General features: G+C 40.5%; 1 protein-coding gene across 5 annotated transcripts in view; it reads right to left on the bottom strand.

Annotated features, from left to right (window-relative positions):
* The window catches only part of zeb2b (zinc finger E-box binding homeobox 2b), a 131761-nt gene that overhangs the window by 27515 nt on the left and 76715 nt on the right, over positions 1–27531 (bottom strand). For 4 of the 5 annotated variants that reach the window (XM_078403369.1, XM_078403370.1, XM_078403371.1 and 1 more), the window contains one exon: positions 10500–10757. In XM_078403369.1, coding sequence (XP_078259495.1) covers positions 10500–10757 — 258 coding nt within the window. Of the gene's footprint in view, positions 1–10499; positions 10758–19068; positions 19165–27531 lie in introns of those variants that run through there. The other variant, XM_078403372.1, reaches the window with a different exon arrangement.

Raw genomic sequence — 27531 nt, 5'->3', positions numbered from 1 at the left:
TGGAGTTCCCTCATACCACGCACAAGTATTTTCCATTGTTTTTGATATCTATCTCTAGTCATTTGTCCATCTGCAGTTAAAGGATAGCTCTGATGCAGGGAAAGTGTTAACCCATTTATAATGATGTTGGCTACTGAATCTCTAATGCCTGACCATTTCTTCAGAATGTAGCCTTGACAGCTTTGCAGTAGGCGTTATGCATGTTCTCTAGGGTGACCTTTCACTAGCCCATTGTATTTATTAGCAATATGGATTATTGCCAGATCTCAGTGAGGCTGGTATGACACTGCTATGCCTTCACTCGTGTAGGCGCAAACTGCGTGTGGATTGACTACACATAATGCTCTGTTCCATGAGAGCCTTTAGCAATGAGACATAGCAACCCTTAAGTCTTGTTACTTTAGAACATAGCTATAAGAAAAAGCTAAGTAATATAAACTCACTAAGAGGCATTCTGGAAGGTATCACCCACCAAGATTAGTCTCACTGTATACTAATAAATTAAGGGTAAACAACGTCTCCATCAGATTCCCCACAAGATATTATATGTGCTTTTTTATCAACTTTTTGACAATTAGAATATCAACGTACTCCACATCAACACTACGCTGGCTCTCATTCTTCATAACTCTGCCTAGTCCCTACTGATAGTACCAATGTAAGCACAGCAGACGACTGTAGTATTAGGTTTGGCTGCAACATCGACCACTGTTAGACAGCCTTTCCATTCACATGCGAACAATGGCTTCTTGCTTGAAATATCTGAGGGCAACAACCACTCATGGTGCCCAACACCAGTCAGGGGAGCGGAGGAAACAAAGAGTTTTCCTGTTGTGGAGTAAAGGCAGAAAATACTTAATGTACTCTTGAATCTTTCCGCCTCCACTGTCTAAAAGTTTGTTATGAAAGTGTTTCAACTGATAAAAGTATCTGATGCTATTCTAACCAGCAGCTATACACGACTGAAAACAATTAGGATCATTCCAGCACCTATAGCACCAGAGTACTATTTTATTTTCATTCCACCTCTAGTACCTACATTGTATTATGCAAACGTTTATTTTGGTTTGGAATTTTTATGTGACAGGGAAAATGTCTTGTTTTTAAGATAATAAGCATTATTTGGGGCAATATTGGGTCTTTAGCATTTCAGAGCCAATTGACAATTGACAACCGTATGAAGAAGTGTTCCGACCCGAATCGGCACCTATTCCTTTTCTCCTGAGATGCTGCCTGACCCGCTGAGTTACTCTAGCATTATGTGTCTATCATCGGTATAAACCAGCATCTGCATTTCCTTCCTAGACATCTTGACAATTACCTGTATTTTGGTTAATGTACTTTGGAAGTTCAGTTGTTGAATATTCAGTTATATCATGCATTATCGTCTTGAAACACTTCACAAAGCACTTCTCACTGAATTACTTTTGAAAGCAATGACTTTTCATGTGGGCAGTCAAGAGCTTAACTCTGATGAAGCTTCACGAGAACATGCATGCAGCCGCTTCAGAATGCTCTGCCATTGCTGATCTTGAATCTCATCCATTTACTCATCTAATCATCGTATCCTCCAGTTCTCCCATTGTTAATAACATTCAAAGCCATCTTAAATATGGAATTTCAAGGATCTGCAGTTCTCTGCATGAAGAAAAAATTCTCATCATCACAGTCTTAAATTACTGCCCAGAAAGCTGTTTTTGAGCAACTGTGAGACAGGTGCGATTGATTTTCTGAATGGTTACTGTTAAATGTGAAAGAAATGAAGAGATCGCAGATAAAGGGAACAATATGACTAAATGCTTGTTGGAATAGCATTAGTATGTTTTCCTAGTTATGTAAGCTGAAGGTGTTCTTGGTTTCCCCTTACAATCACCCTCGGATTTGCACATCTCCCACTCCCCATTTAGCAACCTACCTGAGGATTATTGCTGGCCACACCATGTCTTGCCATTCAAAGCCTCCAGCCAGCAATCTCCTGGCCACACAGAGTTGGTGCCCACATCTTGCCTCCCTCAGCAAAATAAAGTGGCATTCCCAATGGGTCTGCCAATTCAGGAGTAGGGGTCAGATTTCTAAGCCAGTGTGCCTCCAATTTTTCAGAAGCAATGTTCTCAGAAGGATGTACAGAGGTATTTTTGAGGCAATATTAGGTCTTCTGAATTTGAGAACTTATGTTTTGGTTAATGTACTTTTGAGGTTCAATTATTTAATATTCAATTAGATCATCTTAAAACACTTTACAAAGCACTTCTCACCAAATATTTCTTGAAATCTCCCCATTTGGTGCTTTCCCCAACTTTTTTAGATCCTGACTTGATAAATCAAATCTAATTATATGTTTATTGTAAGGAATTAAACTTGATGTGGTTGATTGAAAAATACAACAAATTATATCAAAAATTGAATTAGATTGACACTGAGTATTATTCCTTTGATTCCTATCACAACATACATGTAACGTAGCCTGTTGTTAAAATAAATTACAAATACACATTTCAACTGAATCCAGTACACAAGTTGGACTCTTTTTTGAACTGGAGGTTCAAGAGGGAGGAATTATGTTGCATTTAACAAATGCCCGAGCTCTCTTTGAATCAGCACAGGCATTTGTTAAATGTAACTCATTTTCGAATCCTAGTGTCAGTTCTGACAATCCACACAAATTATTCCAATCAGTTAAAGGATATTTGAGTGGCTGAATCGGGACGTTAAACTTGTAGACGGAAGTTAAACTGATTGGAATCTTCACAGGAAAAGGCAAAAGAGATTATACAGAAAAGATTACAGGAAAGAAAGGAACTATGTTACCTATAAAAGGATAAGTTTTCATTACATTGCAACGTTTTCATTGCTTTTCTTCTTAAGGTTTAGACTGTATTGTATTGATTAAACTATTTCCTGATTACATTTACATTGATTGGCATGTGTGAGATCCATGGTGACTTGGTAGCTTGGATTCAGAATTTGCATTCCCACACAAGACAGAGGGTAGTGGTGGAAAGGCATTATTCTGGCTGTAGTCCGTGTCCCACGGTGTTCCACAGATTATTACTGGGACCTCTCTCTTTTGTGATATTATGAACAACGGATGAAAGTTGTCACCTTTAGAGGAGCTAGATCTAGCAGGAACTATTTAATGGGGCAATAACACATAGCTTTCTTCAGTTCCTCTGTCCTTCTCTTCCCCTCCTCCTTCCCAGATCTCCCTCTATCTTCCTGTCTCCACCTATATCCTTCCTTTGTCCTGCCCCCCTGACATCAGTCTGAAGAAGGTTCTCGACCCGAAACGTCACCCATTCCTTCTCTCCCGAGATGCTGCCTGACCTGCTGAGTTACTCCAGCATTTTGTGAATAAATAGCTTTCTTCAAGATCAAGTAAAGTCTTGTCAATTTGGTACTGCATGAACGCACTTCTTTTGGTCTGAAGGCTGGTCTTCCATTCTAAGTAGAACCAAGATTCAGATGTTCCAAACTGCTTTGCATCCAGTGACAAATTGGAAAGGGTGCAGAAGAGATTAACCAGGATATTATCTTGGCTTGTGGGCTTGAGTTGCAGGGAGAGGTTGGATAGGCTGTGACTTTTGGAGCATGGGACGCTGAGGGTATACAAAATCCTGAGGGACATGGATAAATTGAACACTCACAGTCTTATTCCCAAGGCAGAGGATTCTAAAACTAAAGGAAAGAAGTTGAGAGTGGAGAGATTTAACTGGGACCTCAGGGGCACCTTTTTCACTCAGAAGATAGCCTGTATCTGGAATGAGCTGCCAGAGGAAACTATAGAAGAAGATATAATTGCAACTTTTAAAATACTTTTTGGACATATATATGGATAGGAAGGGTTTAAGAGGGCTTTGGGCCAAATGCAGGCAAATGGGACTAGTCCAAACTGGTAATTTAGTCAGCATGGACAAGACGGGCTGAAGTTTAATTTAGTTTGGTTTAGTTTAGAGATACAGCATGGAGACATGCCCTTTGGTTCACCAGGTCCTTGCCAACATCAATTAACCATTTACATAACATTTATGTTATCCCACTTTCTCATCCACTCTATATACATTAGGGGCAATTTTACAGTGGCCAATTAACCTAAAAACCCACATCCTTTTGGGATGTGGGAGGAAACCAGAGCACCCGGAGGAAACCCACGCAATTACAGGGAGAACGTGCAAACTTCACACAGATGGCACCCAAGATCAGGATCGAACCCGGGACTCTGGGGCTGTGAAGCAGCGTATCTACCAATTGCGCCACTGTGCCGCCCACAAAAGGCCCTGTGTCCATGCTGTACAGCTCTGTGACTCTTATGATTCTATGACGTACCTTTGAATAATGTAGTAAATATTGTATTAAACAGTACATAAGGAGAATTTCTAATAGTGTCTCAATTGTCAGTAGTGTAATGAATAATGTTTGTTTATAGAAAATACCCAAGTTTACACCTTATAACTTAAAATTTAGCATGTGATTTAATCTGCAGCAAAAGTGACTGAGTTTGGACTGTGTACTAAGGTTAACCATACTCAGAATCATTCTTCTCATTAGATGCATGAAAATGATTCAATCTAAAATATTAGTTTATATATGTTAGTGCCTTCTGAGGAGTTACATTTCCTGTGACAATCAGCTTCTACCCTAATTAAACATATTTATTTTTCTCCCATTCTCTGTTACTTCTTTATTACATTTTAACTTTATTATTAACAGTTACAAATCTTTCAAGTAATGATTAATGTAATTGTGATTCCTCTTTACTCAAGTGATGACTCTTTAAAAAAAGTTGACATTTTTAAGTGTGAAGATTAAAGCTGTGAGTGATTGTGAATTATTAGAGTCACAATACCAAGCACATGATCCACAGTTTTATATTTACAACACAAAATATTGTGGTAATTTTTGTGCTGAAGTGTAACTTTCCTGCTCGTACAAATTCTGCAGCATGATCTTCTACTTTTGAAAGTAAAATCCAAGACTTTCAGTACATTTATTAAGGAAATGCAACTAAAGTGAAATCCCTTTTGCTAGGGTACTACCTTTAACCAGGACTCACGTGCTAGATATTCTAGCACTTTGTACAGAAATGAATGTGGCTAATATTCAGGCCGGTGAAAGCAAGACAATGCAAATGCAGCTACGATCCAGATCAACGTTGTCTTACTGAGCAGCAGAAATAGGTTCAATGTGGTGATTGACCTGCTCTTGTTTATTTATTCCTTTGGAACAACATCCTATGCAAAACTTTGGACAGATTGTATCCTAAGTACGTAATTACATGTAGGAAGGGAGTCCAGCTTTACTCTCTGAACATGAAAATGTGCATGCTGTGAATATGTATTGGACATTGTCCAAATGTAGTGCACCATTTTGGGTTAATTCACCAGAAGCACTGTGTCACAAAGTGCTCCCTTTGGGATGATCATTTCCGGCTAACAAGTATAACTATTCGTACTTCCTACACCCAAATACTGTTGCCCCAGCCCCAGTGATGTACCTGGAAAAAAGCATGTTTATAAACGATAGCACGTATTTCAAAAATTGACAAGATATCTGACCATAGGCAGATAAGACTAGGGTTGATGCAGATGTAATCTGCCCAACCTCTGCTCAGCCACTTGAGGAAGAAGAGGTCAATGATGGTGGATTGCTGTAATCACAGGTCCATCTAGGTTGAACTGTCTCCTCTAACTCTAACCAATGACAAGTGCATTAAGGTTTAAGATTAGGGCAATCGGCCTTGCTGTCACTGCGGGTTTTTTAAAAAGTGGTTACGAAATATCCCACAGGACACCTACTTCCCTCTTTTCAGGTGCCCGGACTTGCAGCTGACATTTTTGTCAGCTTGCTTAAAACTAAATAAATTGCTGCTTTGCAATAAGAAAAATCCTATTCTCCTGCTGTCCTCATGCATTTGCTGCGACTACATGAGAAATCTCCTGAACATTCTTAAAATGGTGCCGTGGGGTCAAGGGGAGCACAATTCAGAGGCCTACTTTTGGAATCTGCTGAAGTTTTGTAATCCTCATTGCATGCAGTGGCAACGTAGCTTAGTTGTGCTTCTTGGCATGAACCGAAAGTTCTGTTTCCCCTTGGTCTCCTGTAAATGCTGACTCTTATTGAGAGGTCAGCAGTCAGTTTGTTTTTTTCACAGCAACAGCTTCAATATGACCTGGCCGTTTGACTGTAGTGATTATCACTTGTTGGCCAGAGGAATGCAAGAACCGATTTGGATCTCTGGGCAACCTGGGGAGCAGAGGTGCAGCCTTGCGCATTATCAACATTCAATCAGGAAGTTGCACCTATTCAATTCATTGAGCACGATAGATCAGCTGGTCATCTGAAGACTGGCTCTTACATCAAGCAAGGTCACAAGTCAGTAAAACTGAGCAGGAGGATAGTTGGGGGCAAATCCAAGTGAGTCAAGGCGAAAAGCTCATAGCATTCTCGACCTCACAAATCATAGTTTGAAGTCACTGAAGGGACAAGGCAGAGTTTGAGTAACAGGTCATTGTCACCACTTCTACTTCAGCTTTCAATAGGGGACCCTGAAGATCTAATGTGCCAATATTGCTCCGACTATCCATCGAGAGACTTCTTTCAATGTCCATGGACACAATTTCAGCACACAGGAGTGGTAACCGATCTGAGACCACATTTATGGTTTCTCGTGGATAGCAAGCATAGAAAATCTTGTCAATGGAAGAGACTGCAAATGCTGTAATCCAGAGCAAAAAAACTGGATGGAGGAACTCAGCAGGTTGAGCGGGAGAAAGGATTTGTCGACTTTTCGGGCTGAGACCTGCAGCAGGATAAGAATTATGTCCCTGCTTTTGTAAATCACTGGAAGTCCAAACCTGATACATGTGGCTTTCATTCCCTTAGCCAGGGATTTGAATTGTGATGTCCTGGGTGATTCTCTTTGGGATCTTCCTCGTCAATTAGATTTTACTTTCCATTGACTTTGATAGACCATGAATTATAAAATAGGATCAGGGTTGTCTGAAGCCTCACAGCTCCAAGTAGATATATATATATCATTAAATGGTGATAGTTTAACAATTGTCCCAAGATTAAAAGGTTCAAGTAAGACAAAATGACAAAGATGGCATTATCTGCAGCATCTTATACTCACCCAATGTGCCAGAGGCAATGAGTCAGACAGGAAACAATTGTGAGCCCCCGCAAATTAAAAAAATATATATATAAGCAGAAAGGACGTCGAGGCATATAACCTTATCATGGTGCTCAATGCCACTTAGCTATTACAATCACCATGATTTATCTGCTGCACATTTAAAGTTTAGATTCATGTTTGTGTCACACTTACTTCAGGTGTTATGATTCTGGCTGCGATGTCATTTGCCATGACAAGGTGTCAAGAGTTTAAGTTGTGGGTCTTTGTACATGTGGCATTATACTTACCTTTCAGAGCTCCCATGTGAATGTTTCATTGAGTGTTTACTTCGTATTCTCCCCCTAATGCATGACCTGTAGTTATTGGCACCAACCTGCATAACTTGCGAACCCAGCAGTCCAAAGGTAATTTTTAATACTGTCTAAATGCCTGTCACATCTGAATTACAACTCAGATCCCATGCCCAGACTCCACCTTACAAAAAAAACTTCACACTAAAGACTTTGACCACGAACCTCCTTGCCAAATGGCAACTATCCACAAGTCACCAGCCTGTTGTCCTGAAGCGAAGCAATGAGAACAGAGAGGAGCAGAGAAGGTTTGCACAGGTAGTGTCACAAGCGTAAGAGGCTGTCCTGATTTCAGGCGCTGTTTGTATGGAGTTTGCATATTCTCCCAGTGATCGCGTGGGTTTTCTACCTCATCCCAATGATGAGCGAGTCGGTAGATTTCCCCAGTATGTTTGCAAACTGCCGCCAATATATTTCAGTAAGTTGCTGGGAATGTGGGGTGAATAAAAAAATGGGATTAATGCATGATTAGTATAAATGGATGGTTGATGGTCTACGTGGGCTCAGGGAACTCTTTCCACACTGCATTTATCTGTGATTGTATGGTAGAGAGAGACAGAGAGAGAATTTGAGGATAAATAAAGGCAGACGGATTGGACTAGTGTAGATGGGACATCTTGGTCAGCATGGATAAGTTGGGTGGAAGGGCCTGTTTTCATGCTGTATCACTATTACTCTATGTCTCTATGAGAAGCAGATGTACAGGAAAAGAGAATGTGACAAGTAGCGGAGATGACTATTAGTGAGGGAGGATGCACTAATAGGTGTAATGTTTGATGAATGTAGCAGTGGGGTCTTCATATGTGACAATGTGGTAGAGTGGAAAGAACCATTTATAGTGGAAGAAGCATGTATGGAGTGGAGACTGGTACATGGAATGGTGGATTTCTGTTCTGTAAATTCTACGTGTAACAATGTGTCTTCTGACACATCATGAACTGTACCATTACCTTTTAACATGAAACATGAAACATGATTTTTTAGCAAGCGATTTTCCTGTAACTGCATTATATTTTTTTGACAGTGTGCATAAGAGCAGCTTGTGTGATGAGGGGCTTATCCAATGTTATTACTTCACCGCATTTCTCCTCACTCTGGCCAACCTAACAAATTACACCCAATTTACCTTCAAGCCAATCACTCACAGCAGTTTGAAAACATGCTCAGCTATTTTGTGTCCGTCTTTCCCTTCATCAAAAGTGTGTTCCCAAGCAAATCATTAAAGATGGTGAATCTCAGTACCACATGTTAAAGAATCCCCAAACTGTGCATGCTTTTAAAGAATAATTTTACAAGAAAATGCTGACAACAGGAGGGCTAGCCAAATCGCATTACGCAATGAAGCTAAGTTTAACAGATACAGATATGAACAGAGTTTGCGTCTATTGTGACAATTGTTCTGAGTCAGCTCTTGAACTGGGCTCAGCAGTTCCTCAAAGCCAACTCCTGTAGCAGATGGTTCAAGTGGCCAAGCAATACATATTTTTAAAGGTGAGCAAAAGGTAGGGTGCAAGTGAAGAAAGACTTTCTTAAACAGAGTTGATATAATTTACAATTCACTGCCTGCAAGGCTGATGGGTACAGAAACACTTAGGATTTCAAATGAGAATTGGAGAAGAACATGAGGGAAAATAGTTTGCAGAACTGTACAGAAAGACCAAAGAGTCTGGCAGCACAAGGATCTAATGGCTAGAGGGTTTCCTTCTGCACCATTACAATTCTATGACTATGAATGTTGCAATCAACATGTGGGGTGAATCTTGAGAACATAGCCTGTACCTAGGAAAATAACTGCAGATGCTGGTACAAATCGAAGGTATCACAAAATGCTGGAGTAACTCAGCAGGTCAGGCAGCATCTAGGTGAGAGGGAATGGGTGACATTTCGGGTTGAGACCCTTCTTCAGACTGATGGAAATCTCAGTCTGAAGAAGGGTCTCGACCCGAAACGTCACCCATTCCCCCTCTCCTAGATGCTGCCTGACCTGCCGAGTTACTCCAACATTTTGTGATACCTAGCATGTACCTATGTTTTATTTAATCTGCTCTGTGACACCAAGTATGGCATAGCAGACATGCATCAACTATGAACTAGATAAGAACATTTTAAGTATTGAATAAATGAAAATAAAAGCATGTGGCACAGTGGTAGAGTTGCTGCCTTACAGGGCCCAAGACCTGGGTTTGATCCTGACTACGGGTGCTTGTCTGTACGGAGTTTGTACGTTCGTGGGTTTTCTCCGAGTTCTTCGGTTTCCTCCCACACTCCAAAGACTTACAGGTTTGTAGGTTAATTGGTTTGGTATGAATGTAAAATATCCCTAGTGTGTGTAGGATAGTGTTAGCGTGCGGGGATCGCTGGTCGGTGTAGACTCGATGGGCCTAAGGGCCAGTTTCCGCTGTATCTCTAAACTAAACTTAACTAAACTAAAAGCACTTTTTAACATTTGATATTAAGGTATGTCGACCACAGCTGGAATTACAATCTGAGATTATATTTTAAACAGTTTTAATGGATATTCCACTAATCTCAACTCTATATGTTAGAGCATATAGATCTTTGATTGACAATTAAAGATCAGTATTAGGGAATATTAGTGGAGTTTTTAATGTCATTTTATGGGGACTATAGCCTTTAGACAGGATGATGAAGTGATATTATTTACCTATAATTAAACAATAATTACATCAGCACTACTCCCCAATGTTTTTCTTTAATTAAATTCAACACAAGGTAAGTGAAAGATCCATAAAACTGATAACAGGGGCCTTTTATGAGTTTGACCTTTGGTTTACAAAGTTGCATTGGCTTCTAAAAGGTGCCACAAATTTAATATATAACAGCGGTTGACTTAACAAGTAATATTACGAACTTTAAAAATGTGTAGTTCATTCCACTGTTTAACCCACATGTTGAGTCAGATAAATTGGAATGAAGTATTTTGTGGAAGGCCAACAACAGATATATTATTATTTTTTGAGTAGTGGTCCTATTCTTAGTCCAGACGTTAGACTTACCAGTACCATCCATTGAGACTGGTAGTGTCTCCCTGCTGTGCCAGGTGTGGTCCGTGCCGCAATCTCTCTTCTCACTTTCTTCGTCCTCTCTTGGCAACAATACTTGGTTCCCATGTGGGGAAGAATCATGGTTGGGCATAGTCACTGGACTGGAATCGCGGTCCAGGGCATTCATAATACTGTCTTCTTCCGCAATGTGAAGCTTGTCTTCATCATCTGTTTCCGAACCCGTGTCCACTACATTCTCATAGTTCAAAACTGTAGCGGAGAAAAGGAGAATTGGAGATGCTGGAGTTAAAAAAAAAAATAGGTGGACAAAACCATAGCTTTCATGAAGCAAGGTACATTGCAAGCTGCACAGTTCTTGCATTCTTCCAGACCTGATCATGTCTTAACTTTTTAAATGAATTCCTTCACCCAAGCTGCCACTGCAGTCCCTCCACTTTACGTTTTTTTGAGAACACTGACAAAACATACAGATTATGCTTCAAAACATGTTTCAAATGTCAGAACAAATCAAGAACGAAATAAACCAGTTTATTTTGCCACACAGACCTGATGCACTCGCACCAGCATTCCTTAAAATAGACAGTTTATAAATAAGGTCTTTGAACTGAATTGAAGGTGGCTGCTTCTGCATTAGTCTTCCTTTCCAGTCATTCAGTGTGCATGGTAGTACATAAATTGTCCACTTTGCCACTCGACAAGAAAGATTAGAGTAATAAACACAGGGACATTAGTTTAGCTAGCGAAACATACCATCAGATACACATATGCAGACATAACACTGCCAGAAACTGTTTAACCCAGCTCACGGGAAACACGAATAGACATGCTTGCATGCAAATACACATGTACACAACAGAGCAGCTCAGTTATATGACATCATGGGAAGAAGAACCAAGAAAAACATCCCAACTCTTTTCAGGCTCACTTTGATTTCTTTACTCTCAATCGAGAAATCCTTTGGATTTATCTGCTGAACTATCTCCAGCAGCTCTTGCCAGCGACCAGATTGTACAGAGTGGCAGGAACAGAATTTTGCTTGTATCAGGTTTAGCGTCCTGCTCTCATGAATTTGTTCGACGATGAAATCTTGTCTGCTAACAACTCCAGGCTATGATATCGGCAGCTTTTTGTAAGGTTTGAAGTTCAATTTTAATCCTTTGAAAAGTACCGTTAAAGAAAAATCTTAAAAACGACATCAGTCAGACAAAAAGATTGCACCGCGCATATCTTCTCATAATATGATCTTTGTACAATCCGCGGGTCTGCACTTGCCTTTCCAACAACTGCACAACAGGTGCAAATTAAAATGAAAACGGCAGCAAAGTTGGGCAAACAGAAATGCTGACCTGGTTTGAATACCAATTGACGGACGAAACAAAACCTTTTCAAAGAGGTGTGACCACAAGGGTTTAGCCAAGTTCAGCCTGAGAAATGCCCTTTGAAAATAAATGATTTTTTTTAACATAAAGTGGGGATATTCGTCTTCAATCGAGCTGTGTGGTCCAGATATACCTTGGCACAATTGGTTGTGCCCTTCCTTTGCTTCAGCAGTTTAACCATTTCTTAGCAACGTGTCGAAGATACTTTATTGCACAAGGGTTCAAGGCTTCACTGGATATATTTGTCTCAGGCTACAACAAAAGGCCCAAGCCCTGGGAAGCTTTCAACCCACCCCCTAAAAACTGGTCTCTGGGTGCAAAAGAAATAATGGGAGGGCTTGAAGGAGTGAATAAAATTATCTAAGGCTGGACAAGCATTAAAGGCTTTTTATTCCACAAAAAAACATGCCTTGTAAGGTCTTTTGCTTGTCCACAACATTCTTTCTGAATAACACGTGAGTGGCCCAGTGCAGTGTGATTCAAATACTTCAGAGAAAAGGGTGATACATGATTAATCACTAGGTACTGCACTCACAAATATCAGCACAAGCTAAACAAGCAATGAAGTCATGTCTCAGTGTGGGGGCAGCAGCAGGACATATATCACCCTCGAAGGGCAGGAATACCTTCCCAACCTGCAAGACATTGATGACAGTAAATATTGTTCTCTTCATAAATACCAATTTCTGTCCTGACAACTAAATCTCCTCTGAGCAATAAGCACAAACCACAACCCCTGCTACATTGGTTCACTTTGACTGTGCAAAAGATAGAACATTACCATTTTATTGCACTGCTAAGCCCAGCACCCCTTACCAAGACAACTACAACTGATACTAAAATTGTCCTCTTTTAAACAAAAACAAATCAGTATCAGATTGGTAATAAAAGCATTCTTGGGGTAATCTGAAGACTACTTGTTCAATAACTTCAGCAAAACTCCCAATTTTTAATTAATGCAGTTTACAGAAATAAGACTTGGTCTAATCCGCCTAGATACCTTAAATAACAAAAACATGTTTCCTTAATTGGCAAGAAAATGTGAATTTGAGCTAAAATAACAAACTATTGAGCTTTTTTTTCATTTTAAATTGAAGGATTTTTTTCTGATTAAAAAGACAAAATCTGTTCCAAAGTGGGCCATTTCTTACATGTGGCTCGTCTAGATTTATCCAAAAGGCACCAACGAGGTTTTAAGTATCAGACTGTATGTTGGCATCAGTACAGGGTATTACTTCAACCTACAAAGAAGTGGGTCCCTGAATTTCTTTTCTGAGTTGTTTTGTAAACACTCAAGGGATGACCAGAGAGAGAGAGAGATAGAGAGGGAGATGTCCCTTTGCTGACTCTTAGCTAACAATGGCCCGGTGTTAGCCTCAGAACAATGCAAAATGCCTGCCTGCCATGTGAGTGACTGCAAAGCCCAGCAAACTAAAAATGCAGAAATCTCATTGAGATCCATGCAGGATTTCAATAATGGCCATCCCCCCCTCTTCTGATAAATGAACTCGAGCCCAGCAGTATCTTCCTTACAATAGTCTTGGGTTTTTGAGTGGTGCAGAAAAAAAACTTTAAATAAAATTAAAAAACAACTTCATACAACTTTTTTAGGTGTAAAATGTCCTTTGTTATTTATATTGTGAAGAAATAGATCAAACATTAATGCCTCCTCAAAGCCATAATTTTCAGTGGCACATATGATGAAGTGAAATTCAACTATTCCAACATTTTTTTTTCAAAAAGAGATTGCTACCGCCTGTTTATTTTATAAGGAAAATATCAACTTTGCTTTTTCACTGGCATACATCACGGCCAAATCACAAGAGGACATCTTAGAGATATTTTTAAAAGTACAGCTAACAGGACTTTAACCTTCAACAGAGCAAGATACCAAATGCCAACTACAACTTTAAAACATGAATGAACAAGACCTAAATATTATTTTTAAAATGGCACACAAAACCAATCGCAGATTAGCCACCCTCTTTCTGATAAAACAGAAAATAAAATTTGAGCTTCCAACTTGCTGCAAGCTATGCTGAAATATAAATAAATAATGCTATAAGTATGATTTTGGTACATCGTGCACCCACACATAAGCAATACCATATTAACTCAGTCCTGTCATTTTATTTTCTCATTTTAAAGCCCAATACAGATGCTCTCATAAGTCCAGGAAAATGTTTGCCTACATTGCTCCTTCCGGCTCTTCTTATTGAAGTACCATGCAAATGAAATAAAACAAAGTAAATATATTTCTGAAGGCTGTGTATGCTTTAGTCCAGTGTTTGTTTTTTCTCATTCTAAACCGAACATGGTGATAAGATAAAATGTCTCAATGGAAACATACGTACTGTGCACTTTTTAAGGCTGCAGTGTTCCTGCAACATTTCTTCTGAACCATTGAAATTCAGGCTCAGCCAGCCAGACACCTACACACACTAAATGGCTTTAGTGAGATTGTCAGAGAAACAATTATCTAGCTGCTTTTGCAAAAAGCTGGCTTGAAAAAAGACAGTGCCACCTCAAAATGGCTTTATTCTATCAGAATAAAGGATTGCAAGGACATGTTGCGCTAACAACACCATGTTTGGCAAACCATTTTTCATTTGTTTGCAAATGTGCAAATCATGTTCAACATGCCTTTGCGTCACTAGCAATTGATATTATCATTATTGTGGAAGTGACACTCAACACTGCTCTTCTTTGCAAAATAAAAGCGTTTCTCATCATAATTTTTACGGCAACCATAAAGTTCCACAATACACCCAGTTGGCTTGTTATTAAAAAATTGTGCAGAGTATCTAGACTGACGGCCTCCTTATTACATGCAAAGAAATATAAAGAGATTAGAGCACAGAAATATGTAATTTGGCCCAATTGGGTGGAAATCACATTCTCAGGAAGGTAAGCATCAATTCACTACACCTGGGTATTTGCTCCCTTTTGTACTCCTGTAGCTTTGCATCGCTCACCACTACTTCTTTCCTTATCTGATATCCTTGTGTCTCCTTTTCACATCTAGCCTTTGTCACCTACTCTACCCATCTGCCAATCAGCCCGCCTCACCTGCAGCCACCTACCACTTGCAGGCTTTGCCCGACCCGACCCTCTCTTTACCAGTTTTCTCCCCCCTACTTCATCAATCTGAGAAAGGGTCCCAGCCCAAAACATCATCTGTCCTTTCCTTCTGCAGATGCTGCCTGACCTGCTGAATTCTTCCAGTCGTTTGTTTTCTGCTCAGGATTCCAGCATCTGCAGTTTCTTGTGTCTCCGTTGCGATTATGCAGTCACTTTAACACAAGAAAATGTCCTCAGGCGCTTCACGAGACTTAGCTAATACGATTTGACATCAAGCCACAAGAAATATTCAATGAGCATAAGATGAGTTAGAGAGATAAATTTCAAAGATCATCCAAAAGGAGGTGTTGAGATTTAGGGATAGAATTTGGAAATAACAAAGAATTGAAGGAGCACGGAAACAGTAATGGGTTTCAGAACTGGTGACAAAGTCAACCAAGCCTAAAGATGGGATTTGAAAATGGGTAAGAATTAAGACAGCTCGAACTGTGTAAGCTAGAAAGCATAAAAGTAGTGGGATCCAGGATATGGTGCCAGTTTTGACTTGGGCAGGAAGGTTCCAATCGTCTCTGGTTTATAAAGAACCATATGATACTCAGGATTGTATTAGAATAATGTGGTCAAAACTAAGAAAGGTGTGGATGGAAGTTTTAACAGAAGATATATTGAGGCAAGAGAGAAGGTGACGTTTCGGATTCAGACCCTTCATTAGACTGCAAGGTTCTCGATCCGAAACATCACCTATTCCTTTTCTCCAGAGATGCTGCCTGACCCGCTGAGTTACTCCAGCATTTTGTGTCAATCTTCGGTGTAAACAAACATCTGCAGTTCCTTCTTACAAATATTGAGGCAATTTCAGATCACAGTGGTGTTCAGTGGGAGAACCAGGTGGTCTGATTGCTGGTGTAACTATGTGATCCAAAGTCATTCTCAGGAAGAGGTGTTGGGCAACATCCCAAACGTGCCAAATGGTAGGTTAGTCACTGTAAATTGCCCCAAAGGGGGAGGTGAGTGGTAAAATCTTGGAGAAAGAATAAAATCGGAGTAGAGTAAATGGGTACTTGATGGTCAGTGCAAATTCAGTGAGCCAAACGTCACCTTCTCTCTTGCCTCAAAATATCTTCTGTTAAAACTGTCATCCACACCTTTCTTGGTTTTGACCACACTTATTCCATGGTACATGAATATGACTGTTGTCACTATCATAAAGTTGTACAGCATGAATACAGACCCTTCGGCCCAATTTGTCTATGCCAACCAAGATGCCCTTCTACGCTAGTCCCCTTTCCCAAATTTAACCCATATCCCTCTGAATTTTTCCTATCCATGTAGCTGTCCAAATATCATTTAAATGTTATTGTAGTACCTACCTCAACTACTTCCTCCGGCAGGTTTTTGCATACCACATGTAGAAACATAGAAACATAGAAAATAGGTGCAGGAGTAGGCCATTCGGCCCTTCGAGCCTGCACCGCCATTCAATATGATCATGGCTGATCATCCAGCTCAGTAACCTGTACCTGCCTTCTCTCCATACCCCCTGATCCCTTTAGCCACAAGGGCCACATCTAACTCCCTCTTAAATATAGCCAATGAACTGGCCTCAACTACCTTCTGTGGCAGAGAATTCCACAGACTCACCACTCTCTGTGTGAAGAAATGTTTTCTCATCTCGGTCCTAAAAGACTTCCCCCTTATCCTTAAGCTGTGACCCCTGGTTCTGGACTTCCCCAACATCGGGAACAATCTTCCCGCATCTAGTCTCTCCAACCCCTTAAGAATTTTATAGGATGTAGGATATCATTAGCGCCTTATTCACTGGAGCTTAGACAAGTGAGAGGGAATGTGATTGAAACATATAATTTGCTGAGGAGACATGCCAAGAAGAGAATGATTCCTCTCGAGGGAGATTATAGAACTGTCGGTCACCTTTCAAAATAAGGAGCCACTCATTAAAAATTAGGGATGTGACATTGTTTTTTCTTTCTCTCAGAGGATCCTGAATTTTTGAAACTTCTTCAAAGGGTGGTCAATATGATGTCTTTCAAGGTTTTGAAAGGTTAGCTTGGGTACATAGGAATGCAGAGATGAGGTTACAATCAGATCAGTAATAATCTCATTAAATGGCAGAATAGACACAAGGCTAAGTGGCTTCCTCAATCCTCTGCTTGTATGTACATATATAGACTTTGATAAGAGATATCTAGTTATGTTTTAGGCCAGGAAAATAAGAAGGAAGTTTCAAACAGATGTTAAAAAATACCCGTATGTTAAAAAAAATTCCAGGAGGGGTTAAGTAAACAAATTATGTTTCCAGACATTTGGCATTATGTATAAGGATAACTTATTTCAACTTGCTTTAAACTATCAGTTAGTTAGTATTAACAATCAACTTATCTTAACTAGATTTCTCTCCCTGTCCTTGGCTCTCCACCACTATCATCAATTTTCTAATGAGTGTGGTTTTTCAACTGCTTCTGGCCAGAAAATTGGACTGCTTATATCATAAAGACACAAAGTGATGGGGCTACTCAGCGGATCAAGCAGCAAATCTGGAGAACATGGATAGGCAATATTTCCAGTCAGAGCAGTCCCAATTTGATCCTTCACCAATAGAAATGGATTGAGTGTATTTTGCTCCTCCTTTAAAACCCCTGCCTATTCCAAGATGAAAGGTTGTCACAGTCCATCTAATGGGTCAGCTCAGAGCATAGAGTCAAATAGCGTGCAAACAGCCCAACTTCAGCCCAACTTGCCCACGCTGACCAACATGCCCCATCTACACTCATCCCACCTGCCTGCATTTGGCCCATATCCCTCTAAACCTATCCGATCCCTGTAACTATCCAAATATTTTTAAAACATTGTGATAGTACCTGCCTCAACTATCTCCTCATGCAGCTCGTTCCATACACCTACCAGCCTTTGTGTAAAACAGAGCAATGAGTTCAAAGAGAGTGCAAATGGTGCTCAGGTTCAGGTGATTATGTTCTATTTCTTACTCAGATGCTCACCTATTACTGCAGCCGTTTTGCCACAGGGTCCACATGATAATACCATACCTGGTCAAAATGTTTTGCACAGTATAAGAACCTCGCTTCAACATAGACAACCAATTTGGCAAAGATCCCACCTTGAGAATGACCTAGGCTTTGTAATAATGGACCTTCCCAATGGCACCTCTTCTGCAACTCAAATCACACGCACTCAGCAACCAGTGCGATCAATGATGATCACGCTCAGCAAAGACGTCATCGCGCCAAATTGTTTCCTGACTTGTGACCAAGCAAATTAGATGGCATGGGGGCATCAAGTAAAGACAATGCATTAATTGCAGGCTTGTAAACAGAACTGACAGCTGATTCGATTGCCTCCGAATGAATGGAGCTTAAATAACAGAGTCAAATGCGGGGGAAAATAAAATGAAAACAGAACATTGTAAAGGTTTGATTTTACATAAAGCATTAAACCTCCTGCCTTTACAGATCATCGTCTTCATGTGCCAGCTTACACAGCAAAGCTTTTAGCAGAAAACCCAGCAAATTTAAATTATGGTAAAAGCATTGGCTAAATATACTTTTTCTCTACTAAATACTGAAAGAACAGTTTGAAGCTTTTAGATCAAAGGTCATGATATATTTAAAGCATTCTGACCATCCACTTGTACTCAGTACCATACTTTATTCTCCCAAAGGGAGTAGTACCTGAAACATTGGATCATCTCCAATTCAAGGCCACAAGTCAATCCTGGGTTTAGTGTTGATTAATATACATGCAAATAGAATCAGGCGGCACTGGAACGAAAGATCACTTTTTTAAATTATGTATCAGTAGTAAAATCACTTAAAACTGACCAGCAAATTTCCCTGAAAAGCCCTTGCTATAAATTATCAATCAAACCCAGAATACTAATCCTGATTTATAGTTCTTCAGAGGTCTTTTGTCTCCACCTAAAGCATAACATCTTGCATCTATGAGCAACAGCAATGAAAGTCATTCAGCCAAAGTCCTCATCAGCCTTCTCGTCAGTGAATCTCAACTTTCACGAGAATCTCTTTTACAAAGTCGCTTGCACAGGAGTGACTAAAATCGAACCATACCTTTAAATGTAGAACTGACAGCCGGGTCCACAAGGAAATAACTTACTGCAAATAAACTCTCCTGATCCCATGCAGTTAAAGACTCATAGTGAGCGCCTTCCATCAGCAGCAGAGCAGTTGTTTTATAAGAAAAAATACAAAGTTCACTTCTGGTTGGGCCAGCCTATACTCAAATGCCTTGTAATCCTCTCAGCTGAGAATCATATATATTTCTGGTGCTGGGAATTAACAAGGGCCTTCTCTGTCTGGCACGGCTCACAGGCATGTGTTGCTTTCCAGCCCATCACTTGCATGGGATGTGAACGGACATTCACCTCATTGGATGAAAGCAAATTTGTCGTGCTTTGAAAAAAAAGGATTTGGAAGTATGTTAATCACCTGAATGGCTCAATGGGGAGGTGTGCGCATTTGCAAATTGGAAATGAGGTCATTGTCTGCTAGGTTTCCAGGGAGTTTTGGGCCTTGTTAAGCTGACAAAGATGCAGCTGACTGTACCAGACCTCACCTCACAACCCACCAAAACTAGGCAAGAAGTGACAGAAGTGAAAAGCACAGAGGCAGACGTTCAATGCATTACGGGTATTCTTTATGGCAGGGGTGACAAAGCACAAAAGCAGGAAATTCAGCGACGTGTAAATGGAACAATGAGAAACGAGAGATTCGATAATTTCTGTCACGAGGCACTGACTGAGGCTGGTCTTTAATTCAATTAAAGTCCCATTATTTGTTCAATCCCAAGCAACAGGCGAGCAGAGCAAGGTTTGTTCAACTGTTCTGAGGTACCACCCTTTCTCACCCCATAACACTCAACCATCTGTGCACACACATCCACACATGTTCTATCTTGCAACAAATGCACGGAGCCCCCATCAAGCAAGGGTGCCAAAAAAGAACCAACCCCCCTCCCACATACACACATACACACGCACACGCACGCGCACGCACACACACACACACACACACACACACACACACACACACACACACACACACACAAAGCTCTACAGGCCTCCCTCAGGTCTCAGGTCGAAAGAGCAAGGGAAAAAAATCTGTTTGTCACACAGGTGAGCCAGCGACCACATCCTATCAGCTTTAACACGCATCAAGCAAAAGAAAGGTTAAAATTAGAAAATTCAATTTATTTGATAATTTCCCAGAATAATTAGAGTTAATATGGGTTAATTAATATGCAAATCTCTCAGCAGATGTTCTGCAGCAGGGCCCAAGCGTGAAAGCAGTCTGCCTTCCCCTACGTGATTTCGGCTGTCAGTTATTGAGCATAATTACTGTAACTAACCAAATACACACAAAACGTTGAGAATATAAAATTGTTACAGTTTCGCCAGTGTGCAAGCTGGTACTTTGCTGTCACAAAGGGGCCAATTTCTTTTTAGAAAATAAAGGTCTCTTTTTAGCTTCCTACGGCTTTTTAAAAAAAGGCAGTGACTAAATTAAGTATCTTATCTGCTCCCATGCATAATTTAATCAGTATTTTTGTTGAACTCCTCCCCTCGATACACTGGTGCAAACAGGAGGAAAGCTGGCAGGTTTTGAACAGGTACGGGGGAAAAAAAAACATTCAGAAGAAGTAAGCAACAAACCAGACCACATTCACGGTTCAACTTGCCATTTGCTACCTCCAAGTTAGTCTCTGGTTCAAATTTGTTGTGGAACATTCTCACCGTAGATTTATTTGTAAATTGCGTGTAAGCATTTCTTATGGCACAGAGCAATTATTCATCAAATACCTAATTGTACCTCACAAATCATCGCGTCATGATTAACTGTGGTAATGGCAGCACAGTTGTAACAAAAAAAAGACCCAGATGATTCAAATTTTATATTGGTTGGAACACTATGATTGACTGCAAGATGTGTCTCCAGGTCTCTTAGCATTATAATTTAAATGATGGTCTCTTGCATGTATTTCCAAAAGCATCAGGAGGTAATTTTAAAATAACTTTTAAGTGATATTAGTATTCAATTAGTTAAAACTTTTGGGTTCAAACATATAAATCCAATCTTGAAATGTTTTTATGGCTTAATGAGTGTACACTGTAATAACAGCAAAGGTTATTAGATTTGCAGACAGGTGGGACTAGCACAGTGTTATTAGTCAGCATAGGCAATCTTAGTCAGCATAGGCAAATTGGGCCCAATGACCTGTTTCCGTGTAAGAAGGAACTGCAGATGCTGGTTTAAACCGAAGATGGACACAAAATGCTGGAGTAACTCAGCAGGACAGGCAGCATCTGTGGATGAAAGGAATGGGTGACGTTTCGGGACCACCTGCTGCCTGTCCCGCTGAGTTACTCCAGCATTTTGTGTCTATAACCTGTCTCCGTACTGTATGACTCTATAACTCTCTCTTTTAACATCTTATATACATATCTATTTCATTATTCTAACATGCATTTTAATTTCCTATCCATTTATAGATGCATGCACCCAGCCACACATGTTGATGCACATGCTCACACAGGCACACAAAGGCACACATACTCTACAAATATACACTCTGCACGCTTCTGCACAATTACTGGAGCCTCAAAGAGAAGTCTATACAGTTTGCACCGTAAAACACTTGCTTACTTCTTTGTTGCCATGCCATCGAGAATTTTGAAAAGAGCAGACTGGAGATTTCAATTCATGACTTTGAAATGGGTTCATGGTATGAGCTTTGTCTCTTGAACCATTTCATTGGTTCAGTGGCTCAGTGTATCAGGCAACATGGTACAGACCCAAATTATCACATTAACGGTTTTAATGCAAACTTGCCCGATTCCATCTGAACATACGCAGGGCATTGGAAAAAGGCAGACTATTCCTGGACAAACGGACAAAGAACAATTACTAACCTGATATACACCGATCAGCCAAAACATTATGACCACTGATAGGCGAAGTGAATAACATTAATTATCTTGTTATAATGGCACCTGTCAAGGGGTGGGATATATTAAGCAGCAAGTGAACAGTCAGTTCTTGAAGTTGATGTATTGCATGCAGGAGAAATGGGCAGGAGTAAAGACCTGTGCGACTTTGACAAGGGCCAAATTGTTATGGCCAGACGACTGGGTCAGAGCATCTCTGAAACGGCAAGGCTTGTGGGGTGCTCCCGGTCAGCAGTGGTGAGTACCTACCAACAGTGGTCTGAGGAGGGACAAACCACAAACCGATGACAGGGTGTTGGGCGCCCAAGGCAAATCGATGCACGAGGGCAATGAAGGCTATCCAGTCTGGTCCGAACCAACAGAAGGTCTACTGTGGTACAAGTCACAGAAAATGTTAACGGTGGTCACGAGAGGAATGTGTCACAATACACAGTGCATGCGCATGCCTGCTGCGTATGGGGCTGCACACGGAGGACCAACAGCATATTAGGCAGGTGGTCATAATGTTTTGGCTCATCGGTGTATATTCCCAGTTCCTGCACCAAGACAGACTGGAATATGTGCATCAGCAACAACAACATCTGACTTGCTTGCAGTACTTCACACAATCTAATCATTACAAAGTATGTATACGGGCCAAAAAAAATTCCTTTTGGGCCACCAAGCCTTTCCAACGAGGTTCATTGAACTCTCACACTGAAAGGAAAAAATGCTGGAAAAGTGGCATTGGATATTGTAGCTCAGAGTCGTGTCAAGTACAGCATCTTGCTAAAGAGAATGGATCAATGAACCCTGTGTAGTTTATATTGTCACAGCCATGCCTTTTGCGCTCGTGAGGGTAATCGTAGTGTAAATACACCTCAATATATGAAATGTGAAATCATGTGGAATTGCAGAATTTTTGTCGGTCAAGAAAAATGGAGCCCACCGTCTGCATAAGAATACAAAATCAATATACGATTTATGTGGGAAAAGGACACAAAGTGTTGGAGGAACTCAGCGGGTTAGGCAGCATCTGTGGAGAAGATGGATAGGTGACGTTTTGGGTTGGGAACCTTCTTCGGACTCCACACTCTGAAGAAGGGTCCCGACCAGACACACCACCTATCCATGTTCTCCAGAGATGTTGCCTAACCTGCTGAGTTACTCCAGCACTTTGTGTCCTTTTGTGCAAACCAGCATCTACTGTGCCTTGTTTCTACACTATTTCTGTGGTAAGTCAGTTTGCAAACAAATCAAACATCAAAATTCTAAAGTGAATTGGGACCTTTGTGAATTGGGACAGAAAGCTTGATATTATTTCCATTTCATTTCACTTACATATGTCCTGTTAAAGAGAACATGTGATCGGTTGTTTGTTTGAGTTTAATTCAGGCTAAGTATCCAATATCAGCATCTTGATCTGCTGTAATAAGACCATGCGTCATTTTGGGAGAGGGCACTACATGATCCACCTTTTATTCTGTTGGATTTCTTGCAGCTTTTATTTTCTCTAAGGAATAGATTTACTCTTTCTCCACCTGGGTAAATAGTCACGCTTACCTTTGTCCTAGTGGCTTTCACCTAACCCTCATTAGCCTTCACACACTTGCTGTATCTTTTCTCCCATCTGGCCCCAATAAACATATTTTTCCTACTTTCCCAAATGTTTCTACACCATCCTGGAAGATATAACTGAAGCACTGGCTTGAGGATTCAACATAACACATTGTACGGGCGCTACAATCCGTCTGCTGTGGATGTAACAGCTCAAAAGTTGAAGCACTTATCTGTGGCCTTTCTCTGAAGCTTGGCCTCACACGGCCTTCAGATTCCAATCCCTTTCCTGTTAGTTTCAGCTGTTCTGGGAGGCCAGTATGGCCCGATGCCATCAGCAGCCTGTTGAACCCTATCTCTCAGGTACTGGAATCTGCTGACGTGGGCAGTAAACTGGTGCTCATCAGTCTAATGCAGGGTGTGGCAAAAGTCAGGCAGATAGTCACACTGCACTGCTATCAGCTTCCTTTCTCTTGCAGCGGAGCCCTAAATGTTTTTGCATGTGCAAAGTCCCCTGTTAGTTGGAGTCCCTCCCCACTACATCATCTGAGATATGAACATTTGGCAGATCTTTAGTGCTTCCATCGTGCTAGGGAATAAAGGAGCATAAGAATTGTTGAGAACTGTACACGGAGGCATTTAGAGCATGTTATACATATTTTAAACCGTTTACTTTTCAAATGGGTGACCACATTATCAAATAATGATAACAATTCAGGGAATAAAATGAGCAATATCACAACAGTTCGTCGACAGGATGGGTGGACGGAGAAAGTGGGGAATGAAGAAGGCGGAGGGAGAGGTGAGAGGGAAATATCAGGAGTAAAAGAACGGGGGGGGGGGGGAGAGATGGAGAGAGAGGAGAGAGAGAGAGAGAGAGAGAGAGAGAGCAAGAGAGCGAGTGAGAGAGAGACAGAAAGAGAGAGAGAGCCAAGAACTGTGCTTAATATAGCATGTAACTTGCTGGTGACAGGGTAGTAAAAATTCCATTAGAATGGCATGAACAGACACTTTTTTTTGGTATCCCGTATACTAAGCAGTGAAAATAATAAGGTAACTTACATTTTCAATTATTCATTCATAGCACCCCATAAACGCACTAATCCGAATATCTTTAACCTCATGCTTCAAATTCAATCCACTTGCTAAATATATATTTAGTAAAGACTAATTTAAATGCTAACACATCAAGCATATGTTGAACACTGTTTCAACACAACACAGTTCCACACAGCTTGAGTTATAAGTAAAGAATGTTTCAAAGAGTAATTTAATAGCAGTTGCTTCCTTTTACCATGTAAACTAAATGAGAACTGTAGGACTCAAAGTTTTGCTGTTGCAAGTCTTTGCTTTGCTAAAAAAATCTGTAACACAATACCTAATTAAAATTATGAATGCTCCTAGCATATTTTCCCACAGATTTATATTACTTTACTGGAAAAATTGGAATATCAGTGACATACAGATGGAAATCAATCTGAATTACTCAAGGTTATTTTGCATTCTTTTTGAGAACTATTTAATGCAGGTTCTTCGTTTGAGAGTACTGTTTCATATATCTAGGCTACAAAGTCAAAACGCAATGGTCACTCCCAAAGTGACGTGATCCAAAATATGGTCTGACCTGCCATAAAAATGCACAATTGGAAATAATCACTTCCTCTGGAAGCTTGGACAAGGTTTTCTCCTGAAATTGCTATTTCTCAATTGCTGGCAATCATCGAAACAGGTATTAGATTGTCTAAATCATAATATCTCAATAGCAGTGCTTTTACATGATCATTTGGACAGCTGTATGAAATAAGTGTGATGAGCCAAACCAGTCAGATTAAAACTGTCATTGGTAGCCAACATTTGTAGAAATTCTCATTATATTGCTCCCCATAGCTGCAAAAAGTTGGCATTTTAATTCATTTGAGGGCCATCCTTTGTCATCTTTGCTTGTGAAGATACAGTATACAGTAGGTTCCGGAGACCTTGATCAGCAGCCTCTAGGTGAGGAAATCCACCTTTAATAACGTTGTGGTACCGAGCCAATGGGGTCAAATTAAACTGGCACAGTATGCATGCAAAGCGAACAGAAAACATCTCCGTCACAAAAGCTTCCATTTCAGCCAGGGTCTGCAGATTGGCCTGTCCGCAAACATTACTCAATCTACATGTTCGAGGACTAATTCTTAAATTTTGTAAATTAAACCTATTTTAGGAGGGCAGCACATTGTATTCCATGGCTGCTTTGAGGATCTTGGCCATTATTGTCAGTACTTGCACTTTTGTACCAGTGGTGCACTAAGAAGATTTTTTCTGGGTGACATACAGATTAATAGAGAATGGATGCTGGCTCATGGCTTGCAACCCAGTTCCTTTAAAAGAAAAATAATTGTTTTTTTTGAGTGGAAGGAGAAAATTACAAAAAGAGAATCTATTTATAAATTACAACACTTGCAAAAAAAAATTATGAATTAACATATTGGAAAATATTTATCCCAACCCAAGGAGCCTTTTTGTTACTTAATTATGCATAACAATGTTACACCCACATGAACAGCATCAAACTCCTTCTGTTGAGTGACTATGTGGCCACATTTTATAAGGTACTATCCTACTTGCTGTATAGAACTATCAAAATCAGGTCTTTGGACCCTTTCCAAAATAAATTGTTACATACCAGTTTTTAAAAAAATCACTTTCCTAAAGACAATGCACAAACTCGGTGCATAAACACATTTTGATGAGCATCTGCGTCTTGTGCTGTGCTGAACTGTTTCACCGACGTGAACTTTGCGAATTACTAGATAGGAAATAGGATTGCAAGGAGGTCATGGGGCCTTTTCTCTCGGGAGCTAAAAGATCAGAGAAAATAGGATCCAGGTGAAGTCTAGGTCTCTGCCCAGGTTCACTTGAGTTTCATTCAAATGGAAATGAAGTATAAAACACAGCTGTTTCCTTCCTGTGCCAGAATCTTTGTCACCTGAATAGCAACCCCACCAGGTAACAAGGTGCAGGAAATGGCTTTCATTTCCATCCTCCCTCGGTGCAATAAGTGAATGACTGCCTGACAAGAAGGGCTATCTTCACCATATCACCTCAACCTACTAGGTTTTGATCAGGAGCATGAAAGACTGAATATGCGTGAATGCTTAGGTACCTGGGGTAGAAAGTAGTAATTAGCCCAGCAGGATAATTGATGTGTAGATTACCCGAGGAACAAATGCTTTGACTTGTTTGTACTTTCTAACACCCCTGAACGGATTCCTTTTTTCATTATTAATGAACACTTACCTACCTGGTTAAACTGGGGAGAAGCCATGCTGTTCATTCTGAAAAAGACTTTGTCAAACAATTCTGTTGTAATCTATTGGAAACAATAGAAACTGCAGATGCAGGAATCTTGAGCAAAAAAAAAACTGCTGGAGGAATTCAGCAGGTCACATAGGGAAAGCACAGATGATGTTTTAGGCTTAAACTTTTCTTCAGACTGATGGAGTAGGGGGGAGAGAAAGCCTAGCAAGTGATAGACAGACACAGGAGGTTGGGGATGGAGGTGGCTGGCAGATTGGCAGATGGATGGAATAGATGACAAAGACTCGAGGTGAAAAAGAGACAAAAGGTGGGCAGATAAGGAAAGCAAAGTAGGTGTGAAATGTGAAGCTTGAGGGAGGGATAGTGTTGGAATGGGAGAGGAGAAAAAGGGGGAATAAAAGGAAAATATGGGACAGGAATGGTAGACGAGCTTATAGAGGAGGGGAAAAGAGCAGTTTGACTAGGGTGTAGGAAGGAACTGCGGATGCTGGTTTAAACCAAATATAGACACAAAAGGCTGGATTAACACAGTGGGACAGGCAGGATCTCTGGAAAGAAGGAATGGGTGACGTTTCGGGCCGAGACCCTTCTTCAGTCTGAGAAGGGTCTCAACCCGAAACGTCACCCATTCCTTCTCTCCAGGGTGACTAGGGCATTGGGAGGTGGGGTTGGAGGGGTCCTATCTGAAATTGAAGAATTGGGTTGTAAACTGCCCAAGCGGAATATAAAG

This window comes from Rhinoraja longicauda, chromosome 8 (assembly GCF_053455715.1).
Source record: "Rhinoraja longicauda isolate Sanriku21f chromosome 8, sRhiLon1.1, whole genome shotgun sequence".
Lineage (NCBI taxonomy): Eukaryota > Metazoa > Chordata > Chondrichthyes > Rajiformes > Arhynchobatidae > Rhinoraja > Rhinoraja longicauda.
This window is presented reverse-complemented; position numbering and strand designations above follow the sequence as displayed.